The sequence below is a fragment of the Pseudophryne corroboree genome, chromosome 6, assembly GCF_028390025.1.
Source record: "Pseudophryne corroboree isolate aPseCor3 chromosome 6, aPseCor3.hap2, whole genome shotgun sequence".
In the NCBI taxonomy this organism is placed as follows: Eukaryota; Metazoa; Chordata; class Amphibia; order Anura; family Myobatrachidae; genus Pseudophryne; species Pseudophryne corroboree.
In genome coordinates, this window is record NC_086449.1 from 790,132,062 (window position 1) to 790,155,705 (window position 23,644).

The 23,644-nt window shown below is 48.3% G+C and overlaps 1 protein-coding gene across 4 annotated transcripts in view; it reads left to right on the forward strand.

Moving 5' to 3' along the window:
• Positions 1 to 432: 432 nt before the first annotated feature.
• Positions 433 to 23,644, forward strand: part of LOC134933535 (protocadherin-10-like) — a 127,678-nt gene continuing 104,466 nt past the window's right edge. For 2 of the 4 annotated variants that reach the window (XM_063928792.1, XM_063928793.1), the window contains exon 1: positions 438 to 3,351. In XM_063928792.1, coding sequence (XP_063784862.1) covers positions 736 to 3,351 — 2,616 coding nt within the window. In that variant the 5' untranslated portion in view covers positions 438 to 735. Of the gene's footprint in view, positions 3,352 to 23,644 lie in introns of all 4 variants that reach the window. The other 2 variants (XM_063928795.1, XM_063928794.1) reach the window with 2 other exon arrangements.

Genomic DNA, 23,644 nt, shown 5'->3' on the forward strand with positions numbered 1-23,644 from the left:
CCAGGCAGGAGAAGGGGCTATTACTGGGGGATATTTATACATTGACATGACAGCTTTATATGCACCCTTCCACAATTTTATATATACATATAGACGTTATGCTCATCCTCCAGCATCATCGCCACCACAATAAAAGCTACAGGATACATCGCCACATCTGTCTCAGATTTCAGGAATCACGTTAACTCCTCACCTGCCGAACAGAGCGGGGGGACAGGAATCCCCCCCTCCATGCGCCCTTACCGGGCTCCCGTGCACCCTGGCAGCGCTACAGTTAACGCATCACCCATTGCCATTAGCGTTAAGCAACGACCCCCTCCCCAATATGTAGAAGGGGTTAATGACAACAGCTGTAATAATAGTTCACTTACATGTCTCTGTCCACCAATGCTGGAGCTCTGATGTGAATTTGGATCCCTCCCTCCCCTCAGCCACCTTCTAAAATGAAAAAATAGTTGGGGAGGGGGGTGACTGGGGAGAGAGGGGGATTGCTGAAAGTATATTGAAGAAACACAAGTCCGTGTAGCACGATCCTCACATTTAGCAAAAGAGCTTCCGATTTTCTGCTACCAGATTGGATTAAGAGATCTTGGCTGGAGCTAGGTTCCCCAGTGAGAGGGGAGAAGGAAGGAGGAATAATTCTTCTTCTTTTTTTTTATATTGTGCCTGAGGATTTGTTGAGTTTCATTAGGTCTGACCGGTTGCTCAGTGATCAGCATCAGCAGCCAGTTAGAGATGTGGTGGAGCATGAGAAGACCATGGTCTTGCCAGGTGCTGCTGTGGAGCATGAGAAGAAGACCATGGACTGGCCAGGTGCTGCTGTGGTGCATGAGAAGAGGACCATGCCCTGGTCAGGTCCTGTGGTGGAGCATCAGAAGGAGACCATGGTCTGGCCAAGTCCTCCTGGCTCTCCTAACTTGTTGCCTGGTCCCCGCTTCCAGCCAGATTCGCTACAGCGTCCCGGAGGAGCTGGACCACGGGGCATTTGTGGGCAACATCGCTGAGGACCTGGGCTTGGACATCTCCAAGCTGTCCCCCCGGCGCTTCAGGATCGCCTCTGGTAGCAACAAGCAGTACCTGGAGGTCAACCTGGAGAACGGGATCCTGTTTGTCAACGAGAAGATCGACCGCGAAGAAGTTTGCGAGTACTTGCCGGTCTGCTCCTTGCACCTGCAGGTGGTGATGGAGAACCCGCTGGAGCTCTACCGGGTGGAAGTGGAGATCCTGGACATCAACGACAACGCGCCCAGCTTCCCCTGGCACGACTACGTGCTGGAGGTGACCGAGTCTGCCGCCCCCGGTGCCCGCTTCCCCCTGGAGAGCGCCCAGGACCCAGACGTGGGCACCAACTCCCTGCGCACCTACAAGCTCAGTCCCAACGGGTTCTTCTCGCTGGAGGTGCAGAGCAGGAGCGACGGGAGCAAGTTTGCGGAGCTGGTGCTGGAGAGGCCCCTGGACCGGGAGCAGCAGAAGAGCCACAGGGTGCTGCTGACTGCCATGGATGGGGGCATCCCTGAGCGCTCTGGCACAGCTCTGATCATCATCAGCGTCCTGGATGCCAATGACAACGTGCCCACCTTCGACCAGACTTTCTACCGGGTGAGCCTGCTGGAGAACGCCCCCAGGGGTACCCTGGTCATCAAACTCAACGCCACCGACCTGGATGAGGGCACCAACGGGGAGATTGAGTACTCCTTTAGCGGGCACGCCCCGCAGAGAGTCAGGGACCTGTTCCTGGTGGAGCCCCGCACCGGCAACGTCAGGGTGAAGGGCGTCCTGGACTATGAGAAGTCCAATCTCTACGAGCTGTACATCCAGGCCAAGGACCGCGGCCCCTCCGCGGTGGCGGTGCACTGCCGCGTGCTCCTCAGCCTGCTGGACGCAAACGACAACGCCCCCGAGGTGCTGCTGACCTCGGTGGCCACCCCGGTTATGGAGGACGCGGCCCCTGGAACGGTCATCGCCGTAATCAGCGTGATGGACCGCGACTCTGGCGATAACGGGGACGTCAGCTGCGATATCCCCGGCGATGTCCCCTTCCAGCTGCACTCGTCCTACAAGAACTACTACACCCTGGTGACCACCCAGGCGCTGGACAGGGAGACGGTGCCCGAGTACAACCTCACCCTCAGCGCCAGGGACTTCGGCTCCCCACCGCTGATGACCAAGAAGGTCATCTCTGTCCAGGTGACCGACATTAACGACAATATCCCGACTTTCCTGCAGCCCACCTACACGGTCTATGTCCTGGAGAATAACCCCCCAGGGGCCTCCATCTGCTCGGTGACTGCCCTGGACCCGGACTCCAACCAGAATTCCTACTTGTCCTACTCTATCCTGGAGGGCCAGATCCAGGGGATGCCGGTGGCCACCTACGTCTCCATCAACTCGGACAGCGGGAGCATTTACGCTTTGCGCTCCTTTGACTATGAGCAGTTGCGCAGCTTCCAGATCCGGGCGCAGGCACAGGACGCCGGCTTCCCCCCACTCAGCAGCAATGTCACCGTCAACGTCTTCATCCTGGACCAGAACGACAACGTGCCAGTCATTGTGTCCCCCCTGCCCAAGAATGGCACGGTGGCCACAGAGGTTCTGCCCAGGTCTGCAGAGCCAGGCTACCTGGTGGGCAAGGTCTCAGCCATGGATGCTGACTCTGGCCAGAACGCTCGCCTCTCCTACCAGATCCTCCAGGCCACCGATGCCACCCTCTTCAGCATCGCCCTGTACACCGGGGAGCTGAGGACTATCCGTGCCCTGACAGACAGAGATGCCACCAAGCACCGGCTCCTCATCCAAGTGCGGGACAACGGTCTCCCTGCTCTCTCCACCTCGGTCTCCATAGTCCTGACGGTGGTGGACAGCGTCCCGGCCACCCCATCAGAGTTCAACGACCTGCCCCTCAACCCGGAGCCTTCCGCCTCCTCCCTCACCCTCTACCTGATAGTGTCCCTGGGCTCGGTGTCCTTCACCTTCCTGGTGGCCATCATTGTCCTCACGGTCATCAAGTGCCACAAGGACAGGCTGTCCCTTCAGGACTACAAGTGCGCCCTCCCCACCTGTTGCTGCTGCTGCCTGGGCTCGGGGTCCTCTGGAGACGTCTTCAAGAACTCCAACATCAACCTGCAGATCTCCTCTGGGAACAAAGTGCAGACCAACTGCGTGGAGTCCTCCGGGAGTGGCCCCCAAAACTATTGCTACAAGGTCTGCCTGACCCCTGAGTCTGCCAAGAGCGACTTTATGTTCCTTAAGCCCTACAACTCCACCACGCAGAACAACGAGAAGGTCCCGGAGAAAACGGCCCCGGGGAAAGGTGGACAGAACGCCCCAGCCGCCAACAATGCAGTCAACGAGGTAAGTCATGGGTTAAATTGGGGAAAGGGCTCTTCTGTAGTGTGTGAGGCTGTTACAATCAACAACTGTTGCCATTCACTATGCTTATCTCCTCATCTCTCTCTCTCTCTCATATCTATTAATTTATTGCATGTTTTGATAACAGTTTCTTATATAGTGCAGCAAATTCAGATGAGCTTTACAATTGCACAAAGATAAAACAAAACTGGATAATAAACAGTCATGGAGGTAGGAGCTACCTACTTACTATCTATCTATCTATCTATCTATCTATCTATCTATCTATCTATCTATCTATCTATCTATCTACAGTATATGAGTTTAGACAGGTGCACCTTGGATGCGCCTCCTTTTGTGCACAGCACCTGTGTGCAAAGGGTGAATGGCAGACCTGACATCATCAGCAAGAACCCCCCCCCCACCCCATTAACCCCCTCCAGTACCTAACTGCTGATGACTTATATCACACAAGGGGTACCTGAAACACCCACTACTGCCAGACCCCCCCAGATAATGTAACTGTAAGAAATAATGATTTAATTAAGCGGCTCCGGCCACTGGGTGCTGAAATTGTTTTTTTATTACAAGCAGTAAAATCAAAGTATTAACTATCCAGAAAGAAAAAAAAAACCCAGAGGAGGCAAAGAGCATTCAGTATCCTGCTCATGTATTCCTCATGCACTTCCAAGGGCATTTAGCTTTATGGAAGAACATCCACAACGCGTCCCCAGCTCCATCCTGTGTGTATGTAATTTATGTCTTACAATTATTCTGTCCTAACTCCAAGGGCGTCCTTCAGGATGGACCGAATGGATCTTTCCCGATGGCTGTGTTGTCATTTGCTTTACGTGTGACACATGAAATCAGTGTCTGAGAGCTGTGAATCACTGATCAGTGTGCCTATAAATCCTGCACCCCCCCTTCCCTGCTCCAACAATAGTGTATTATCTGCCTGGCTGGGGGAGAGAGCGCAGCACCATCATCACTGGGAGAGATATGTCTCTCTTATTACACACACTCTCCAGATTAACAAAGCACCAGTGTGAGGCTGCTGGGGTGAATCAATGCATTGCAATATGTATTAGGGAATATAAAGCACTGCAATGCTATTGTGCTCCAAGGTTACAGGGGCATACTCATATTACCTATGTGTGTAGCTGTGGACATACAGTGTCTATCTATCTATCTATCTATCTATCTATCTATCTATCTATCTATCTATCTATCTATCTATCTATCTATCTATCTATCTATCTATCTATCTATCTATCTATTGTGCTCCAAGGTTACAGGGGCATACTCATATTACCTATGTGTGTAGCTGTGGACATACAGTACAGTGTCTATCTATCTATCTATCTATCTATCTATCTATCTATCTATCTATCTATCTATCTATCTATCTATCTATCTATCTATCTATCTAATCTATCATCTAGATATAACACATTAATGTGTGTGTATATTTATATGCAATCACATATTCCATCTACAGTATCTATCTATCTATCTATCTATCTATCTATCTATCTATCTATCTATCTATCTATCTATCTATCTATCTATCTATCTATCTATCTAATCTATCATCTAGATATATCGCATTAATGTGTGTGTATATTTATATGCAATCACATATTCCATCTATCTATCTATCTATCTATCTATCTATCTATCTATCTATCTATCTATCTATCTATCTATCTATCTATCTATCTATCTTCTAGATATATCACGCTATTGTGTGTCTATATATATACATATATATATATATATATATATTTATGTGTATATATACATATATGTGTGTGTGTATATATATATATATATATATGTGTGTGTGTGTGTGTGTGTGTGTATATATATATATATATATATATATATTCAATTTAATAAAGAAGGCACTCACCAGACTTGTATTAAAAATGCAAAAAGTTGTTTATCAAATCTCACATCAGCAGCTTAATCATGGTTGGTCGACGTTTCGGTCCCAAGCCGGACCTTTTTCCAGACCAGTGTGTACAATCGTCAGAATCACACGATATATATATACCAACACATCCATCTATCTATCTATCTATCTATCTATCTATCTATCTATCTATCTATCTATCTATCTATCTATCTATCTATCTATCTATCTATCTATCTATCTCAAATGCAGGTTCCTATCAGTATTTGGCATTCTGTAAACACTGATTCTAGGTAATGTAAAATATTGTAACTTCTCTATTTACTAACAAAGTGAATGTAGTCACACAGGCTCCATAGGCTAGAGAACACCTTTGGCACACACAAGCACATAGTATCTCACTCATATGGTTTAAGGCTATCACAATTTCCTGACCAAAGGAAAGATGTTCTGTCTCTTGTTATCTGTCACACAGATGAGCAGTGACACAACCTGTGGCTCAGGATAGACTCATGCTGCTCCCTGGGGCTCCTATTAGCACTAGAATAGATCCTTAAACTCCACCGCCAACAGATGTGTCAACAGTGAATCCAACTGGAAAATAAGATTTATAATATCTGAATGCAGCACATATGGATGCTGAACAGCAGTCATCAGTGGCATGGCAGAGCTTTGGATGGCACCCCTGTGCCAGGTGTTGTAGTGTGAGGAAAGGAGACCTTGATTTCCCTCTATTATCTTATTTGCTCTGATCCAGACTGGCTGTCTGTTAATTTCATGCTGAAGACCAGGCACAAAGGGGACTGGTGATATTTGTGGGCTTGTAGTTTGCTGAGCTCACCACGAGATGGCGCAATTTCATAGGAAAACATCCTCGCAAAACTATATATTTTTTTTTCAATATATTCAATGCAAACATAGGTCTTCATAAGATACAATGCAGAAAGGTAACACTGTAGTTTAGTCCGTCAGATGTAATTTTCTCCTGCGAAAATCTTTCCACACACCTCTGAAGTGTCCATTGTGTTATCTGTTTGCTGGTGGTTATAAAAGTATTGTCTCAAACCAAACACTGTCTAGTATTAAAAAAAGGACTAAAATCTGCATTTAAAAAATGTCTAATAAAAAAATTCAGACAAAACAAATTATATTTCACAGTCTATATCTGGATCTAAAAATAATTAGTTGCAATTGTTAGGGAAGGCTATAGCTTACAGTAGGTGAGATAGTGCAAACAGCTCTTGTTACATCTACTGCCGGTAATGGTCTCTGTATCTAGCTTAATGTGACACTTCTGTTGTCACTGACAGTGATCAGAAAACAAGTGACCACCTACATCAAGTCTTGTTAAATCTTGTAGTTTGACTAGTTTTATTTGAAGTTCTATTAATGACTTATATTACAGGCATGTTGAGGTCAATTCAAAAGCGATGTATGGGCAATGCCAGTGATGTGACTGCATTTGAATGCTGGAAACGGCAGCCTACATTGCCCCCCTCCACCTCATATATTATGTGTTTTACCTTGAAGCCCCATAAGGGTGCACTGGAATATGCACACTATAACCATACCCTATGTGTGGGATTTGTGCACAATGCACATTGTCTGTTCATAGCACCAGAGAGTGTGATGTCACTTCACTTCTAATTGAAATGGAATAGCTTCTTATGGCAGATTCATGTATGCCACTACTATTCTCTGCTCAACTCAGTGAAATGGCCACTAAAAATATAATGCATGTTGCCTTCCTGTTACCATTTTATGTATATTTATATAGATTTGTTTATAGAAATGCTAGCGATTAGTTTGTGCTCAGCTGCATAGGAAACTTGAATACTATTTTCAGGCTCCTGGATTCTATGAAGGCATAGTTATGCCAATAATATAATGTCAGTAGCCCTTTAACTGACATTCAAATACTATCTGTCTTATGGGCCCTACACACTGGCAGATAAAACAGAACGATATGAACGTTCTAGTTCATAAATTAACGAGAACTCATTCACATCGTTCTGTGTGGAGGCACCAGCGATGAAAAGATGCGCGGCCCCGTTCATCGCTGGTGCCCCGTCGCTTGTGCATGCAGGCCAATATGGACGATCTGGTCCATATTTGCCTGTACTGCTATGAAGCCGGGTCCTCCTCCCCGACACCGGGTCACCTCCCCCCCGACACCGGGTCGCCCGTCGGCCGTATCCGCTGTCGGGCAGCTCGTCGGCGGATCGGTATGTGTGTGGGGCCCATTAAAGCATGAGCTTTTGGGTATAGAATTAATTGCAAAGTTGGATAATAGATGGAGAGAAGGAACGTTCCAAGCTCCTGGCTTCAAATTAGCTTCCAAACAATTCCTAACCCATGGTCAAAAAGTAGTTTTCGTCGCCATTTTTGGTGTGTGTCCCATTATGTGTTCTCCCCCCAAAATCAATGCATAATCCCTATTAAACCATGTTTCTTGAATTTAGACCAAATTATACCCCCCTCCCCCCCAAAAAGTGGAGTGTTCTCGATACCCCTCAGATCATAAACTCATGTGGGACAGGCCGTCATCACCTACTGTTTTAGTTCGTTATATGCTATTTATTTGTGTGGTCTGCAGTATACCACCGGACTAGCATACTGGCACCGGGATCCCAATCGCCGGCATGCTGACACATATTCTCCCTCTTGGGGGTCCACCCCCCCCCCCTGGAGGGAGAATAAATAGCGTGGTGCGCATAGCGCGCCACTGTGCCCGCAAGAGGCTCATTAGCGCCCGCCCAGCTGTCAGTATGCCGACAGTCGGGATCCCGGACACCGGCCACTCATACTGCACCCATTTATTTGTATCACAATCCCCTCAATGTACAGCACTATGTAATATTGAGGCACTGGAAAATACCGGACAACCGAAAACACCCATTTTCGAGGGCTTTCCCGCAAATATTGAGTATCCCCAGGGTATGGGGGGACAGCCGCTGATATCAGAAATAAAATTTGTTGCCGTTCATTTTTGAATGCAAAAGGAGCTTCCAAAAATTTCTATGGTGGCTGCTAACATACCAAAGTCACCATGTTTGGTCCTGGTAGCTAATGCCATCTTCAGATGGTGCTAGCAGGTGGAGCCTATGGGTTACAGTATGCAAAAGTTTCCGGGAGAGGGAACCCACCCCAGTACCATCCCCTGACACATGCACCCTCTGATGACGCGCAGTAGTGCGGACGGCCTTCTGACCCTTCCTGAACATTGTAGGGATGGGCTTCTTCAGAGCCCCTGTCCTCGGATGTAACTTTTGTTAAATCTCAGTGTTCTTTAATTTTTAACTATTGATGATTGATCAATCTCTTTTCTAATTTACTTATTTTTTCATGCTAGTTATGGCCTGCACTGAGTCTTCTCTGTTTTCTGGTGGTCATTCCGAGTTGTCCGCTCGCTAGCAGTTTTTAGCAGCCGTGCAAACGCTATGCCGCCTCCCACTGGGAGTGTATTTTAGCTTAGCAGAAGTGCGAACGAAAGGATCGCAGAGCGGCTACAAGGTTTTTTTGTGCAGTTTTAGAGTAGCTCAAAACCTACTCAACGCTTGCGATCACTTCAGACTGTTCAGTTCTTGTTTTGACGTCACAAACACGCCCTGCGTTCTCCCAGCCACGCCTGCGTTTTTCCTGACACGCCAGCATTTTTCCGAACACTCCCTGAAAACGGTCAGTTGACACCCAGAAACGCCCCCTTCATGTCAATCACTCTGCGGCCAGCAGTGCGACTGAAAAGCTTCGCTAGACCCTGTGTGAAACTACATTGTTCATTGTAATAGTACGTTGCGCGTAAACATTGCGCCGCATACGCATGCGCAGAAGTGCCATTTTTTGGCCTCATCACTGCACAGCGAACGAATGCAGCTAGCGATCAACTCAGAATGACCCCCTATAGCCCTTCCTATCCGTTACTGATATTGAGCCAGGTCTGTCTTCTCCTGCATGTAAGTCCTTGCTGGAGACTGTTACTCATCCAGTGCCACATAATGATCTTGAGACTTCCGTTAATGCCATTTAACTAATCCCCTCCAGTGATCAGCTCCTGCAACAATCCATCCCGTCATTGATATCACTGCTTCCTAGTAGACGTCTTGTCAATCTGCGGATAGATTTATTGAAGCGGGCAGGTTGGCAGGGTCGTAAATGCCATGACCTACAAAGATCTATTACACATGACCTACATAAACCTGTTTGAAGTGTATATTGTCATAAAAAAAAAAAAAAGCTATTACCTACACCGGTATCAATTCAGAAGAGATCACCGCGCTGTAGAACGTTAGACGGTAACACTATCTCTTCCTATTGACACATAACATAATTAATCGAGGTATTATGCTGGCAGATCTGTAGTATGCCAAGCGCCAATTTCTTTTGAATCGGAATAATGTGTACTAATGAACTTCCTCTAATTATTTAATCAGGGAAATCATTACCATTTAGATCATCAGTATTATTCGCAGCAAATCTTTTATGTCTCCAGCTATGTTTATTTTTTCTGTCGCTATTTTTGGCAATTATTGAAGTGAATGCACAAAGTTCCTTTCTTTTCCTTTAGAGATGTGAGAACTGTCTTGAGTTTCAATCAGAATGAGTCCTATTGATGTCATTCTTTACTGTCTTTCAACTGCACTGACAGAAGGGCAGAGAAGCAGCAAAGTTGAGTTCAAATGGTTGGATTATATGGTCACAGATAAGGTGGCAGCCAGATACTGGATTTCCCATGTAACTAATTCCAAGCAAACAGGCAGTTACAGCTCAGTATAGTTAGGTATAGTTAGAGCATATTCTAGTTACGTGGGTTTCCTCCGGGTACTCCGGTTTCCTCCCACAATCCAAAAATATACTGGTAGGTTAATTGGCTCCCTGCAAAAAAATTAACCCTAGCATGAATGTGTGTGCGTGTACATGTGATAGGGAATATTGGTGGTCATTCCGAGTTGATCGCTCGCTAGCTGTTTTTATCAGCAGTGCAAACACTAAGCCGCCGCCCTCTGGGATTGTATCTTAGCTTAGCAGAAGTGTGAACGAAAGGATCGCAGAGCGGCTACAAAAAAATTTGTGCAGTATTAGAGTAGCTCCAGACCTACTCCTAGCTTGCGATCACTTCAGAATGTTTAGTTCCGGATTTGACGTCACAAACACGCCCTGCGTTCGCCCAGCCACGCCTGCGTTTTTCCTAGCACGCCTGCGTTTTTTTGAACACTCCCTGAAAACGGTCAGTTGACACCCAGAAACGCCCCCTTCCTGTCAATCACTCTGCGGCCAGCAGTGCGACTGAAAAGCTTCGCTAGACCTTGTGTAAAACTACTTTGGTCGTTGTGAAAGTACGTTGCGCGTGTGCATAACGCCACATACGCATGCGCAGAAGGGCCATTTTTTTGCATCATCGCTGCGCAGTGAACATTTTCAGCTAGCGAACAACTCGGAATGACCCCCATAGAGTGTAAGCTCCACTAGGGCAGGGGCTGATGTGAATGGGCAAATATTCTCTGTACAGTGCTACGGTATATGTGTGCACTATGGCCCTCATTCCGAGTTGTTCGCTCGGTATTTTTCATCGCATCGCAATGAAAATCTGCTTAGTACGCATGCGCAATGTTCGCACTGCGACTGCGCCAAGTAACTTTGCTATGTAGAAAGTAATTTTACTCACGGCTTTTTCATCGCTCCGGCGATCGTAATGTGATTGACAGGAAATGGGTGTTACTGGGCGGAAACACGGCGTTTCAGGGGCGTGTGGCTGAAAACGCTACCGTTTCCGGAAAAAACGCAGGAGTGGCCGGAGAAACGGTGGGAGTGCCTGGGCGAACGCTGGGTGTGTTTGTGACGTCAACCAGGAACGACAAGCACTGAACTGATCGCACAGGAAGAGTAAGTCTGAAGCTACTCCAAAACTGCTACGAGGTTTGTGATCGCAATATTGCGATTACTTCGGTCGCACTTTTAAGAAGCTAAGATACACTCCCAGTAGGCGGCGGCTTAGCGTGTGTAACTCTGCTACATTCGCATTGCGACCGATCAACTCGGAATGAGGGCCTATATAAATAACTGGTAATAATAAATAAGAAGTGCGGCTAAATTACAGGTTACACCTCAATGACCTCAATGTTGACATTTAGAATGACGACATTTTCAGGATGTCGACTTTCACATTGTTGACACTTACATAATGTTTTACTTTCCAACTTTCTTGATGTTCCCTCCAGGAGGGAGTAGCCAGGGGAGATCATCAGGAGGCGGGGCTCTAAAAAAAGAGGACGGTCTGGGGGCACTTAGTCGCGATTGCAGCCTCACCCCCCGCTATGCAATGTCCACATTACCGGCATTGCAAAGCAGGGGGCGGGGCAACGATGACATGATTCAGAGCAATCATTAATCCGTCCACCTTTCCTCCCTTAGCGGGTGGCTGTGGGAGTAAGTGTGTGTGCAGTGGCGTAACTACTGCCCCCGCAGTCCTCGCGGTGGCTTGGGGGCGAGGGGCTGCGGGGGCGCCACTGATTTAGAAAAGATTGACATGCGGACGAGCGTCCGCATGTCAATCTGCGATCTCCTCTCCCTCCTTGCTGCGGTGCCTGCTCCCCCGGCTCTCCCCCCCCCCCATGTGTTGGAGGGACACGAGCGCATCGCGCGTCTCTCCTGTGTCCCTCCTGGCTCTCCCCCGGCCGGTCTAAGGAAGCAAGTGCCGTTCGTGAGCTCTGATTGGCTCACGAACGGCACTTCCTTTATTAGACAGCTGGGGGAGAGCCAGGAGGGACACAGGAGAGACGCGCGATGCGCTCGTGTCCCTCCAACACATAGGGGGGGGCCGGAGGAGCAGGCACTGGGGCATATACCCGGCACTGGGGACATATACCTGGCACTGGAGGGGCATATACCTGGCACTGAGGGCATGTACCTGGCACTGGGGGGGCATATACCTGGCACTGGGGGGAGGATATACCCGGCACTGGGGGCATGTACCTGGCACTGGGGGCATATACCCGGCACTGGGGGGCATATACCTGGCACTGGGGGGGCATATACCCGGCACTGGAGGCATATACCTGGCACTGGGGGGGAAGCAGGCACTAGGGGGGAATATCTGGCACTGGGGGCATGTACCTGGCACTGGGGGCATATACCCGGCACTGGGGGGGCATATACCCGGCACTGGGGGCATATACCTGGCACTGGGGGGGCATATACCCGGCACTGGGGGCATATACCTGGCACTGGGGGGGAAGCAGGCACTGGGGGGGAATATCTGGCACTGGGGGCATATACCTGGCACTGGGGGGGCATGTACCTGGCACTGGGGGCATATACCTGGCACTGGGGGGGAATATCTGGCACTGGGAGAATATCTGGCACTGGGGGTGCATATACCTGGCACTGTGGGGGAATATCTGGCACTGGGAGCATATGTGGCACTGGGAGCACGGCCCTAGCAACAAGCACTACCCCCTAGCAACGAGCAGGACACCCAGTGCATGAAACCCCTGGCAACGAGCATGACACCCTGAGCATGAAAACCCCTGGCACCGTGCATGGAACCAAGACCATGAAACCCCTGGCAACGAGGAGGTAATTTAAAAGTAATTGGAAGCCTTACTGTAGAACTTAATGTGTAATGGGCATTACGGTGTGTGGCATAATGTATCACGGACATTGCGGTGTGTGTCATAATGTATCAGGCATTACGGTGTGTTGTATACTATATCACGGGCATTGTGGTATGCGGTATAATGTCTCAGGATCATTGTGGTGTGTGTCATACTGTGTCACAGACATTGTGTGTGCTATAATGTATCAGGGGCATTGCAGTGTGTAGCATAATGTATAACTGGCATTGCGATTCCTGTCATAATGTGTCACAGGCATTACGGTGTGTGGCATAATGTGTCGGGGGCATTACGGTGTGTGGCATAATGTGTCGGGGGCATTACGGTGTGTGGCATAATGTGTAGGGGGCATTACGGTGTGTGCATATTGTGTCATGTGCATTATTGTCAGTGATCGCAAAAACGCGCCATGGCGCGTATTTTACCCAGAAACAGCCGCCCGGGACTCACATTTAGAAGATGAGCGGGTCCCACAGGACGCGCTCATCTGAATATGTGTTTGCATGTGTTAAGCCTGTCAGCGGAATGCAGGAGGTGACTGGCTGTTTCCTCGGCCAATCACCTCCTGTAGTCTCCATCCAATCACAGCCTGCAGCATCTCCCGCTTTGAATCCTGCTCCCCGCCAGCACATGAATCTGTGCTGCAGGGCTGACAGACTGGCCCCGCTCATCCGGCTCCACTGCCGCTCTGCCGCCAGCACCCTCCTCTGCGACTGGGAGTACAGCTCCGGATCTGCCCGCCGCCACCCCCCTACCCGGGACCCGCTCAACGCCCCACCGAGACCCGACAACTACCTTCCAGCAGGAGCCGTCCGGGCTGCGCAGCTCCCGCTGTAGGTAAGCAGTAGACAGTGCTGCATCGCCCCGCTTCACCTGGAGTAGCTGGTGCAGATGCGGGATGTCCGGGGGCTGCAAGCTCCGTGTGTGCAATGTGAGGCCGCTCAGAGTGTCAGGGCCTCACTGACACCATTTTTCTGACAGCACAGTGCAGTGAGTGCACTGGCACAAGTAGCCAGCCGGCGCCGCAGCATGAAGGAGCTATCTGTGAAATCACAAGCAGAGGCTGGCAAGAAGGAGCTCCTCCGATCGCTTCCCCTGACGGGCTGGCCACTGCTAAATATACCAGTATATCAGTACAACTGTGCAGTGACACTGACTTTCCCATTGCACCTGGGGCTCTGCTACTTTGACACAGTTGGAACTGATTATCGGTATATTTAGCAGTGGCCAGCCCGTCAGGGGAAGCGATTGGACGAGCTCCTTCTTGCCAGAGAACAGCCTCTGCTTGCGATTTCACATAGAGCTCCTCCAGGCTGCGGCTACTACAGGCGCAGGCTGGCTACTTGTGCCAGTGCACTCACTGCACTGTGCTGTCAGAAAAAATGGTGAGTGTCAGTGAGTTGCTGCTGGGGGCGGAACCACTTGTGTCAAACGGCCCCTTCGTGCAACTGGAGGTGATAAGTGAGTGGTTACTGCAATGTGCCTCAGTGCTCTACCAGGCGCATTGTGTATAATAACGTGTTCTACCTGGCGCAATGTGTATAATAACGTGTTCTACCTGGCGCAATGTGTATAATAACGTGTTCTACCTGGCGCAATGTGTATGATAACGTGCTCTACCTGGCGCAATGTGTATGATAACGTATTCTACCTGGCGCAATGTGTATGATAACGTGTTCTACCTGGCGCAATGTGTATGATAACGTGTTCTACCTGGCGCAATGTGTATGATAACGTGCTCTACCTGGTGCAATGTGTATAATAACGTGTTCTACCAGGCGCAATGTGTATGATAACGTGCTCTACCTAGTGCAATGTGTATAATAACGTGCTCTACCAGGCGCATTGTGTATAATAACGTGTTCTACCTAGTGCAATGTGTATTATAACGTGCTCTACCAGGCGCATTGTGTATAATAACGTGTTCTACCTGGCGCAATGTGTATGATAACGTGCTCTACCTGGCGCAATGTGTATGATAATGTGTTCTACCTGGCGCAATGTGTATGATAACGTGTTCTACCTGGCGCAATGTGTATGATAACGTGCTCTACCTAGTGCAATGTGTATTATAACGTGCTCTACCAGGCGCATTGTGTATAATAACGTGTTCTACCTGGCGCAATGTGTATGATAATGTGCTCTACCAGGCGCATTGTGTATAATAACGTGTTCTACCTGGCGCAATGCGGCTGATAACGTGCTCTACCAGGCGCATTGTGTATAATAACGTCCTCTACCTGGCGCAATGTGTATAATAACGTGTTCTACCTGACGCAATGTGTATGATAACTTGCTCTACCTAGCGGCAATGTGTATGATAACTTGCTCTACCTAGCGGCAATGTGTATGATAACATGCTCTACCTGATGCAATGTGTATGATAACGTGCTCTACCTGATGCAATGTGTATGATAACTTGCTCTACCTAGCGGCAATGTGTATGATAACATGCTCTACCTGGCGCAATGTGTATGATAACGTGCTCTACCTGGCGCAGTGTGTATAACGTGTTCTACCTGGCGCACTGTGTATGATAACGTGCTCTACCAGGCGCAGTGTGTATAACGTGTTCTACCTGGCGCACTGTGTATGATAACGTGCTCTACCTAGTGCAATGTGTATTATAACGTGCTCTACCAGGCGCATTGTGTATAATAACGTGTTCTACCTGGCGCAATGTGGCTGATAACGTGCTCTACCAGGCGCATTGTGTATAATAACGTGCTCTACCTGGCGCAATGTGTATAATAACGTGTTCTACCTGACTCAATGTGTATGATAACTTTCTCTACCTAGCGGCAATGTGTATGATAACTTGCTCTACCTAGCGGCAATGTGTATGATAACATGCTCTACCTGGCGCAATGTGTATGATAACGTGCTCTACCTGGCGCAGTGTGTATAACGTGTTCTACCTGGCGCACTGTGTATGATAACGTGCTCTACCTAGCGGCAATGTGTATGATAACGTGCTCTACCTGGTGCAAAGTGTATGACGTGCTGTACCTGGTGCAAAGTGTATGACGTGCTGTACCTGGTGCAAAGTGTATGACGTGCTGTACCTGGAGCAAAGTGTATGACGTGATCTACCTGGATCAGTGTGCATAGGAGGTTCTACCTGGTGCAATGTGTATAAGCGCCACTACTGTGTGGTGTAATGTGAATTGACACTATTATGTGGCCACGCCCCTTCCCTATGAAGCCACGCCCCTAAAATTTTGCAACGCGCCTACGGCGCGCACTACCTGTTCTTTGTGGTCTAAGTGGTCTAACACCAATTCACTTTCTGCCTAAGGGCACCAAAATGTCTAGTTACAGCTCTGGTGCAGGGTGTCCTGCATGCTACACAGCCCAGCAGCATTGTCACCCCATCCCCCCCATCTTGTAACACTTTTGTAGTGTCCAAACAAGATTAAAATTAATAAGAACCTTCATTCCGATGGGACCCAGAAAAAGACTGGTAGGACCCCAATTTTAAAAGTGAAGGGTCCCTGGGACCCACTTTTTTTTTGGCTCAGCGCGATCACTGATTGTGTGTGGAATAATGTCTAAGGGCCATTGCAGTATGTGGAATAATGTATACTGGGCATTACTATAAGGAGGAAAAATGACAAATAATGTAAGGGGCATGAATCAGGATTATTTTTCTTTCCTCTGGTGGCCAACGTCTGGGCGTGCAGGTTGCAAAACTGGGGTATAAGGTAGTCTTTTCCTGCAATGCCACGCCCTCCACGCAAAGCCACGCCCATTTCGACAAAGCCACACACCCTTTCTGCCAGCGCGCGCCGCAGGCAATTACGGGGTGTATGGGGGGGGGGGGGGGGGGGGGGCGCCGAAGGATTTTTTGGCTTGGCGGAGAAAAATTTCTAGTTACGCCACTGTGTGTGTGTGTATGTGTGTGGGTGGCTGAGACGGTCACCTCGTTTTCGGGAGCCTCCCGGCAGTTTCGGGAGTGTAGGCAAGTATGCATAATGCTGACATTGACAAATTGTCAACATTGTGAATGTTGACAGCATGTCAACTGCGATTTTGCATAGAAACCTAAATCTTAGAGTAATCCTTACCCTAATTGCAGACTAACCCTTATCTAGACATAACCCTTACCCTAATTACAGACTAACCCTATCATATATATTATCTCAATCTACTAGGAGGATAGTCTATGTCAGAGGTTCTAAAACTCGGTCCTCGGGGGCCCACACAGTGCATGTTTTGCAGGTAACCCAGCAGGTGCACAGGTGTATTCATTACTGACACATTTTAAATGATCCACAGGTGGAGCTAATTATTTCACTTGCGATTCTGTGAGGAGACCTGCAAAACATGCACTGTGTGGGGTCCTGAGGACCGAGTTTGAGAACCTCTGGTCTATGTAATGACCAATCTTTTGCCCAAGTTATACAGCCAATGACATAACAGGAGAAATTGCATCCTATGCTCCCACTCATGAGCGTCACAGGCTGATTTAACAATACATCAATGTCAGCTCTACTGCCCATTAATGCAACTCATGCCCCTAATCCCAAACCCATCACATACAACGTTTAAAGTGACTTATTTCCTAACAGAAGCCTGCCTCTGTTGCAGTGAGGTCAGATTCAGTAATTGGATATAAAATGTAGGGGGGTAGCTTTATTACACAGTGATATCAGTTGTTTCAACCAGTGTGTTAAACAGTTGTGTTACATCATATCGACATAACGCCCATATCGTCATTCGGACTGTCAGCATTCTAAATGTTGACATAACATACAAGAGGTGGGATGCATCGCACATCCCGCCACCGATCGCAAGCTAAGCGGCTTTTATTAATGCCGTATGCTTGAAGAAAATCACAAATGACAGCTCGATAAGATCTGACCTTTGCGATAGAAGGACTCCCAGGTTTATGACCCAGGGGTCCTTCTGTACATGTGTCGGCTGACAAGCATGCCGCAGGGTGGTGCTAAATCGAAAACCCATCAAGGAGGTCTGCGATAAGGCCTATGGCGTTGCCTGCTGGATCCAAGTTCCAGAATGTATTTCATTCCACTGCTTGGTGCATATGAGAAAAGCGGTCAAACCTCCGAAAGCTGCATTTTCGGTGGTTTGTCCGAATTTTTAGTATGACACTACCATTCCCCATGGCCAACTTATAGATTCGTATGGTTCCCTGTGCAGGTATGTTTGAACATGTGCAGAAAGAAAGACTAAAGATAAACATTACGACCCTCATTCCGAGTTGTTCGCTCGCAAGCTGTTTTTCGCAGCATTGCACACGCTAAGCCGCCGCGTACTGGGAGTGAATCTTAGCTTAGCAAAATTGCGAACGAAAGATTCTCAAAATTGCGAATAGAAATTTCTAAGCAGTTTCTGAGTAGCTCGAGACTTACTCTGCCACTGCGATCAGTTCAGTCAGTTTCGTTCCTGGTTTGACGTCACAAACACACCCAGCGTTCGCCCAGACACTCCCCCGTTTCTCCAGCCACTCCCGCGTTTTTCCCAGAAACGGCAGCGTTTTATTCACACACACCCATAAAACGGCCAGGTTCCGCCCAGAAACACCCACTTCCTGTCAATCACACAACGATCACCAGAACGAAGAAAAAACCTCGTAATGCCGTGAGTAAAATACCAAACTTCTTAGCAAATTTACTTGGCGTAGTCGCAGTGTGAACATTGCGCATGCGCAGTTTGCGGAAAATCGCTGCGATGCGATGAAAAAGAACGAGCGAACAACTCGGAATGAGGGCCTACATCAATTGTCGGGACATATACTGTTTCATTTTATTATACGACCTGTTGTATCACGTCAATGTCATATAACTGCTCGCCAGACTCACGCTCAGCGTGGCAGCAGCTCTGGTATACAAGGGTGCATTGAGCAGACAGAAGGGACGGCACATGGCTGAGTAACCTTTGTCACTCCAGCTGTTGATTAAGTATAATTTCCTTCCTTCATTGCTTTTGAGGTTAATGTAGAGATAATAAAATGTCATCCAGATAGTAGTTTGTGTAACTTGTTTGTCTTCATAGTCCACTTTGATTGCAATTACTTAAGATATTTGGAGGTTTTGCGTCTTTAAAGACAAAGACATGATTTCAAAATAATTTGTTACCCGTAAGTGTATAAAATATTCTTATGTGTATAAGTTACTAGTATCCCCACCTCTCATATGACTAATTGCTCATATAATAGGGGGATATTTAATAAAACATAATTATCGCAGTGCACATGGTTTTGCCCAACTGCTAACAAATCTGCTGCTGCGATCAACTCCTATGTGCACTGCAGGGGGGCAGATGTAACATGTGCAGAGAGAGATAAATTTGGGTGGGTTATATTGGAGGTAATTCCAAGTTGATCGCAGCAGGATATTTTTTAGCAGTTGGGCAAAACCATGTGCACTGCAGGGGGGGCAGATATAACACGTGCAGAAAGAGTTAGATTTAGGTGGGTTATTTTATTTCTGTGCAGGGTAAATACTGGCTGCTTTATTTTTACACTGCAAATTAGATTGCAGTTTGAACACACCACACCCAAATCTAACTCTCTCTGCACATGTTAAATCTGCCTCCCCTGCAGTGCACATGGTTTTGCCCAACTGATAAAACATTTCCTGCTGCGATCAACTTGGAATTACCCCCATTGTTTCTGTGCAGGGTAAATACTGGCTGCTTTATTTTTACACTGCAATTTAGATTGCAGATTGAACTCACCACACCCAAATCTAACTCTCTCTACACATGTTATATCTGCCCCACCTGCAGTGCACATGGGGCCTAATTGAGACCTGATTGTAGACAGTCACACAGACACGCGGGGGGATGCCCAGCACAGGGCATGTCAGGCCCTACTCCCCCAGCACAAGTACAAAGCATCGCACCGCGTCGATGCTTTTGTACTTGACTAGTAGCTCCCTACCAGTGCAGTTCCTGCGCGCTGGCAGGGAGCTACCTGTTGCTGTCCGGGTCGCAGCGGCTGCGTATGACATCACGTAGCCACCGCGGCCCGCCCCCCGCACGGTCCGAGCACGCCTGCGTTGCCTGGACCACGCCCCCAAAATGGCGAACGCCTCTGCCTTTCAATCAGGCAAAGGTGATCGCTGAGCTGAGATGGCCATCGGCTGTCTGGCATGCGCCGGCGCACTGTGGCGCCGGCCCATGCGCAGTTGAGACCTGATCAGCTTCTGTGCGAAAACGCACAGCAGCGATCAGGTCTGAATTAGGCCCCTGGTAAGAGCAGGGCTGCAGATAATGTTTGCCTTTTGGGGAAATCAGAATAAATAGAACATCTACATTATTACCAGTTATTTATATAGCGCACACATATTCCGCAGCGCTGTACAGAGAATATTTGTCCATTCACATCAGTCCCTGCCCCAGTGGAGCTTACACTCTATATTCCCTACCACACACACACACACACACTAGGTTTAATTTTGTTGGGATCCAATTAACCGGGTGGTATTCATGTGACCGTCGGTCTCCACCGACATCCCGCCCCCCTCACTATCCCGATGGTCGGCATGCCGACCAACAGGGACTATTTCCACTCGTGGGTGTCCACGACACCCATAGAGTGGGAATAGAACCCGTGGCAACCGCAGGTCGCCACCGAGCCCGCAGCGTGCCCGCAAGGGGCTTGCTGCACTCGCCCCTCCCCGCCGGGATTCCGGCGTCGGTATGCTGCCGGTCCGACATAATACACTCCAATTAACCTACCAGTATATATTTGGAATGTGGGAGGAAACCGGAGTACCCGGAGGAAACCCATGAAAGTACGGGGAGAAAATACAAACTCCACACAGTTAGGGTCATGGTGGGAATCGAACCCATGAACTCAGTGCTGTGAGGCAGTAATGCTAACCATTACACCATCCGTACTGCCCAGTAAGTGTCCAAATCTCCAGTCATTGCTCTAATTCTCCTGCTCCTGGATACTATGCTTCCCAGCTCTGCCGACTGGACAGTCCTGGTTTGAAGGCTTTGTCATGCCTTCCCAATCAGGACAGCTGAGCCGAAATGAACAGCAATGAACGAGTGGCACACAACACAATGAATCAGTGTCTGGAGGGGAGTGCCGCTGCTCTACAGATTGAAAAGCCTTTAAAATGCCATCTAAATGCATGCTAAACAGCTACATCAATGGAATGCGTTTTATTTTTCTTGGCTTGCATTATTAAAACACAGCACATCACAAGCATCAGTGTGTCTGTAGCGTACTAGTGGGTGTTTTATTCTCCATATTGACTGGCACCAGTATCATAATTGCCTTCCCGAACTTCGGGGAGTGTTCCCGGTCTCTGGTCACCTGTTACTTGCCAATTTTTGTTTTTGTAAAAGTAGGCAAGTCTGAAATTATTCCCAGTGTTGTAGCATAGACCAGAATATAATAAGGTTATATGTATCCTTAAGGTTATATCTCCTTGGCCAATCGCTGCCAAATAATTTTGAATCCAACTACCCTATCAGTGCGTCTTTGGATCCAATTTATTACGTGTTATGGGCTTGTTGTACTAGCGTTTCCATATGTTTTTAGTAAAGGACCCATTCATGATTAGGGGCACAATGGAGCCACATAATATTCAGCACGGCATTGTTTTCCGGCGTCTTGCTCCTTCTCATGGAGATGTGATGAGGGTCCGAGTGGATCTCGCCACCGCACTGTGTGTCCTGAGGCTGTGCGCATATGGGGGGTCATTCCGAGATGATCATAGCTGTGCTAAATTTAGCACAGCTACGATCATTCACACTGACATGCGGGGGGACGCCAAGCACAGGGCTGTCCCGCCCCGCATGTCAGTGCCGGATCCCCCCCGCAGAAGTGCAAAGGCATTGCACAGCGGTGATACCTTTGCACTTCAAGAGTAGCTCCCGACTTGCGCAGCTTTAGCGTGCTGGCCGGGAGCTACTCATCGCTCCCCTTCCTGCAGCGGCTGCGTGTGACGTCACGCAGCCGCTGCGGCCCACCCCCGTTCGGCCAGGCCACGCCTGCATTGGCCGGACCGCGCCCACGAAACGGCGGCCAAACGCTGCCGTTCCAACCCCCCACCCGGCGAATGCCTCTGCCTGTCAATCAGGTAGAGGCAATCGTAGCGGCCCGACGGCCTTCGGCCGTCTGGCATGCGCTGGTGCACTGCTGCACCAGCGCATGCGCAGTTCTGACCCAATCGCACCGCTGCGATAAACTGCAGCGTGCGAGTGGGTCAGAATGACCCCCATGGTATGTGAACTCAGGCAGTACATGTGCAGTTGAACGGAACGGCTGTGGTAAGTAACAGTGTTAGGGATCGTGGGAAGCAGCACTCCCCACACCAGATCAATACCAAACTGTGGCAACTTGCGGAAAGTTGGATACTTAATTATCAGCAGGGACTGGCTGGGCAGGGGGGCAGGGTGCCATCTGCCCCCCAGGCTGGTGCAGTTTAAGTGTTCCAGGGCCACCTGACTGCAGATTCCCTGGGAAACGCAATGCAGTGTTGAGGCTAAAAAGTCCCATCTGCGCATTATGTTTCCCAAGTGCATGGATGATTTCAGAGCAAGGATGTGTCATCATCTTTAAAGTTGAGTTATATAACTAGTCCATACTTGCAAACTGTGTGTGCCAACCGGCCGGGTGATCCCACACGATTCTTGCAGTTAAGCCCCACCCCCATGGCGTAGGGCTGCAGAGCTTAATGATGCGGTTCACAGCCAGGGCTGGCATCAAAAATTGTGGGGCCCGGGACTGACAAAATAGATAGGCCCCCCCCCCCCCCCCCCCCCAAATAAATGATTCTGCCGCACAGTTCCATCCCTTTGTGATGTCATACATTGTGAAGTTACATATAGGTGGAGCATTGCGGACCTACAGGAGGGGTTCACAGAGATCTGATATGCAGGGAAGGCTTGTTTTAAGAAGTCCTTTTGTTTCACAGCCTGGTTCAGCTCTCCTGGTATTGGCAGTAGGAGCCGGTGGTGGGCCCCCCTCTTTATATGGGCCCTGGACACCAGTCCCCACAGTCCCCACCCCCTGATAGCTTCCCTGCTCACAGCAAATTATCGTAAAATTGCACTATAAAGACTCCAGGACAAGTGGGTGGAATCCAGGATGTTGATCTACTCCCTCTCTGAAACTTGTCAGTCTCCCGAGCATTCCAGATCGTCCTTCAGCAGATTCACTAATTGTAATACAACGTCACCCATATCAAGTAATTAAACAGTACAAAAACAATAACAAAGAATGAAATCTAATGTATTCAAAAAAGGGATAGAATACAACAGAAGGAGAAGGCAGGAGGAGGTTTGTGTTAGAAGTGAACGGTTGCAAGGAAACATTTAATTAGAGAATTGCTGAGAAGAAGTGGTCCTCTCTCACCTACATTATACCATGTTCCAGTCCCACGTGCATATTTTACAGCACGGAATTTTCCGCACATCAATATGTTTTATAAACAAACAACAGCCTGAACTGTTCCGATAACCTGAAACATAATTACTTTGCCTCAAAAATTAATTACCATGTTTCATGCTTAGTGCTTTGAATCTTGATGCATTGCAGAAACTATTAACAATAGATTGCCGCCGTTATTCCGACAGCTATATATTACTGGATTAGTTTGTTGATGTTTGTCTCGTGAACTGTAAATGTGTTCTTACTGTAAGGAATGATGAGTATAATATTCTGTTTCACAAATAAAAAATTATTTGACTGGGGCACATATAGGATAAAAAAATGTACTTGATTAATGTACCAATGTAAAATAATTAAAGACTGTCTAACAGGAATCTAGATTAATAGGGTATT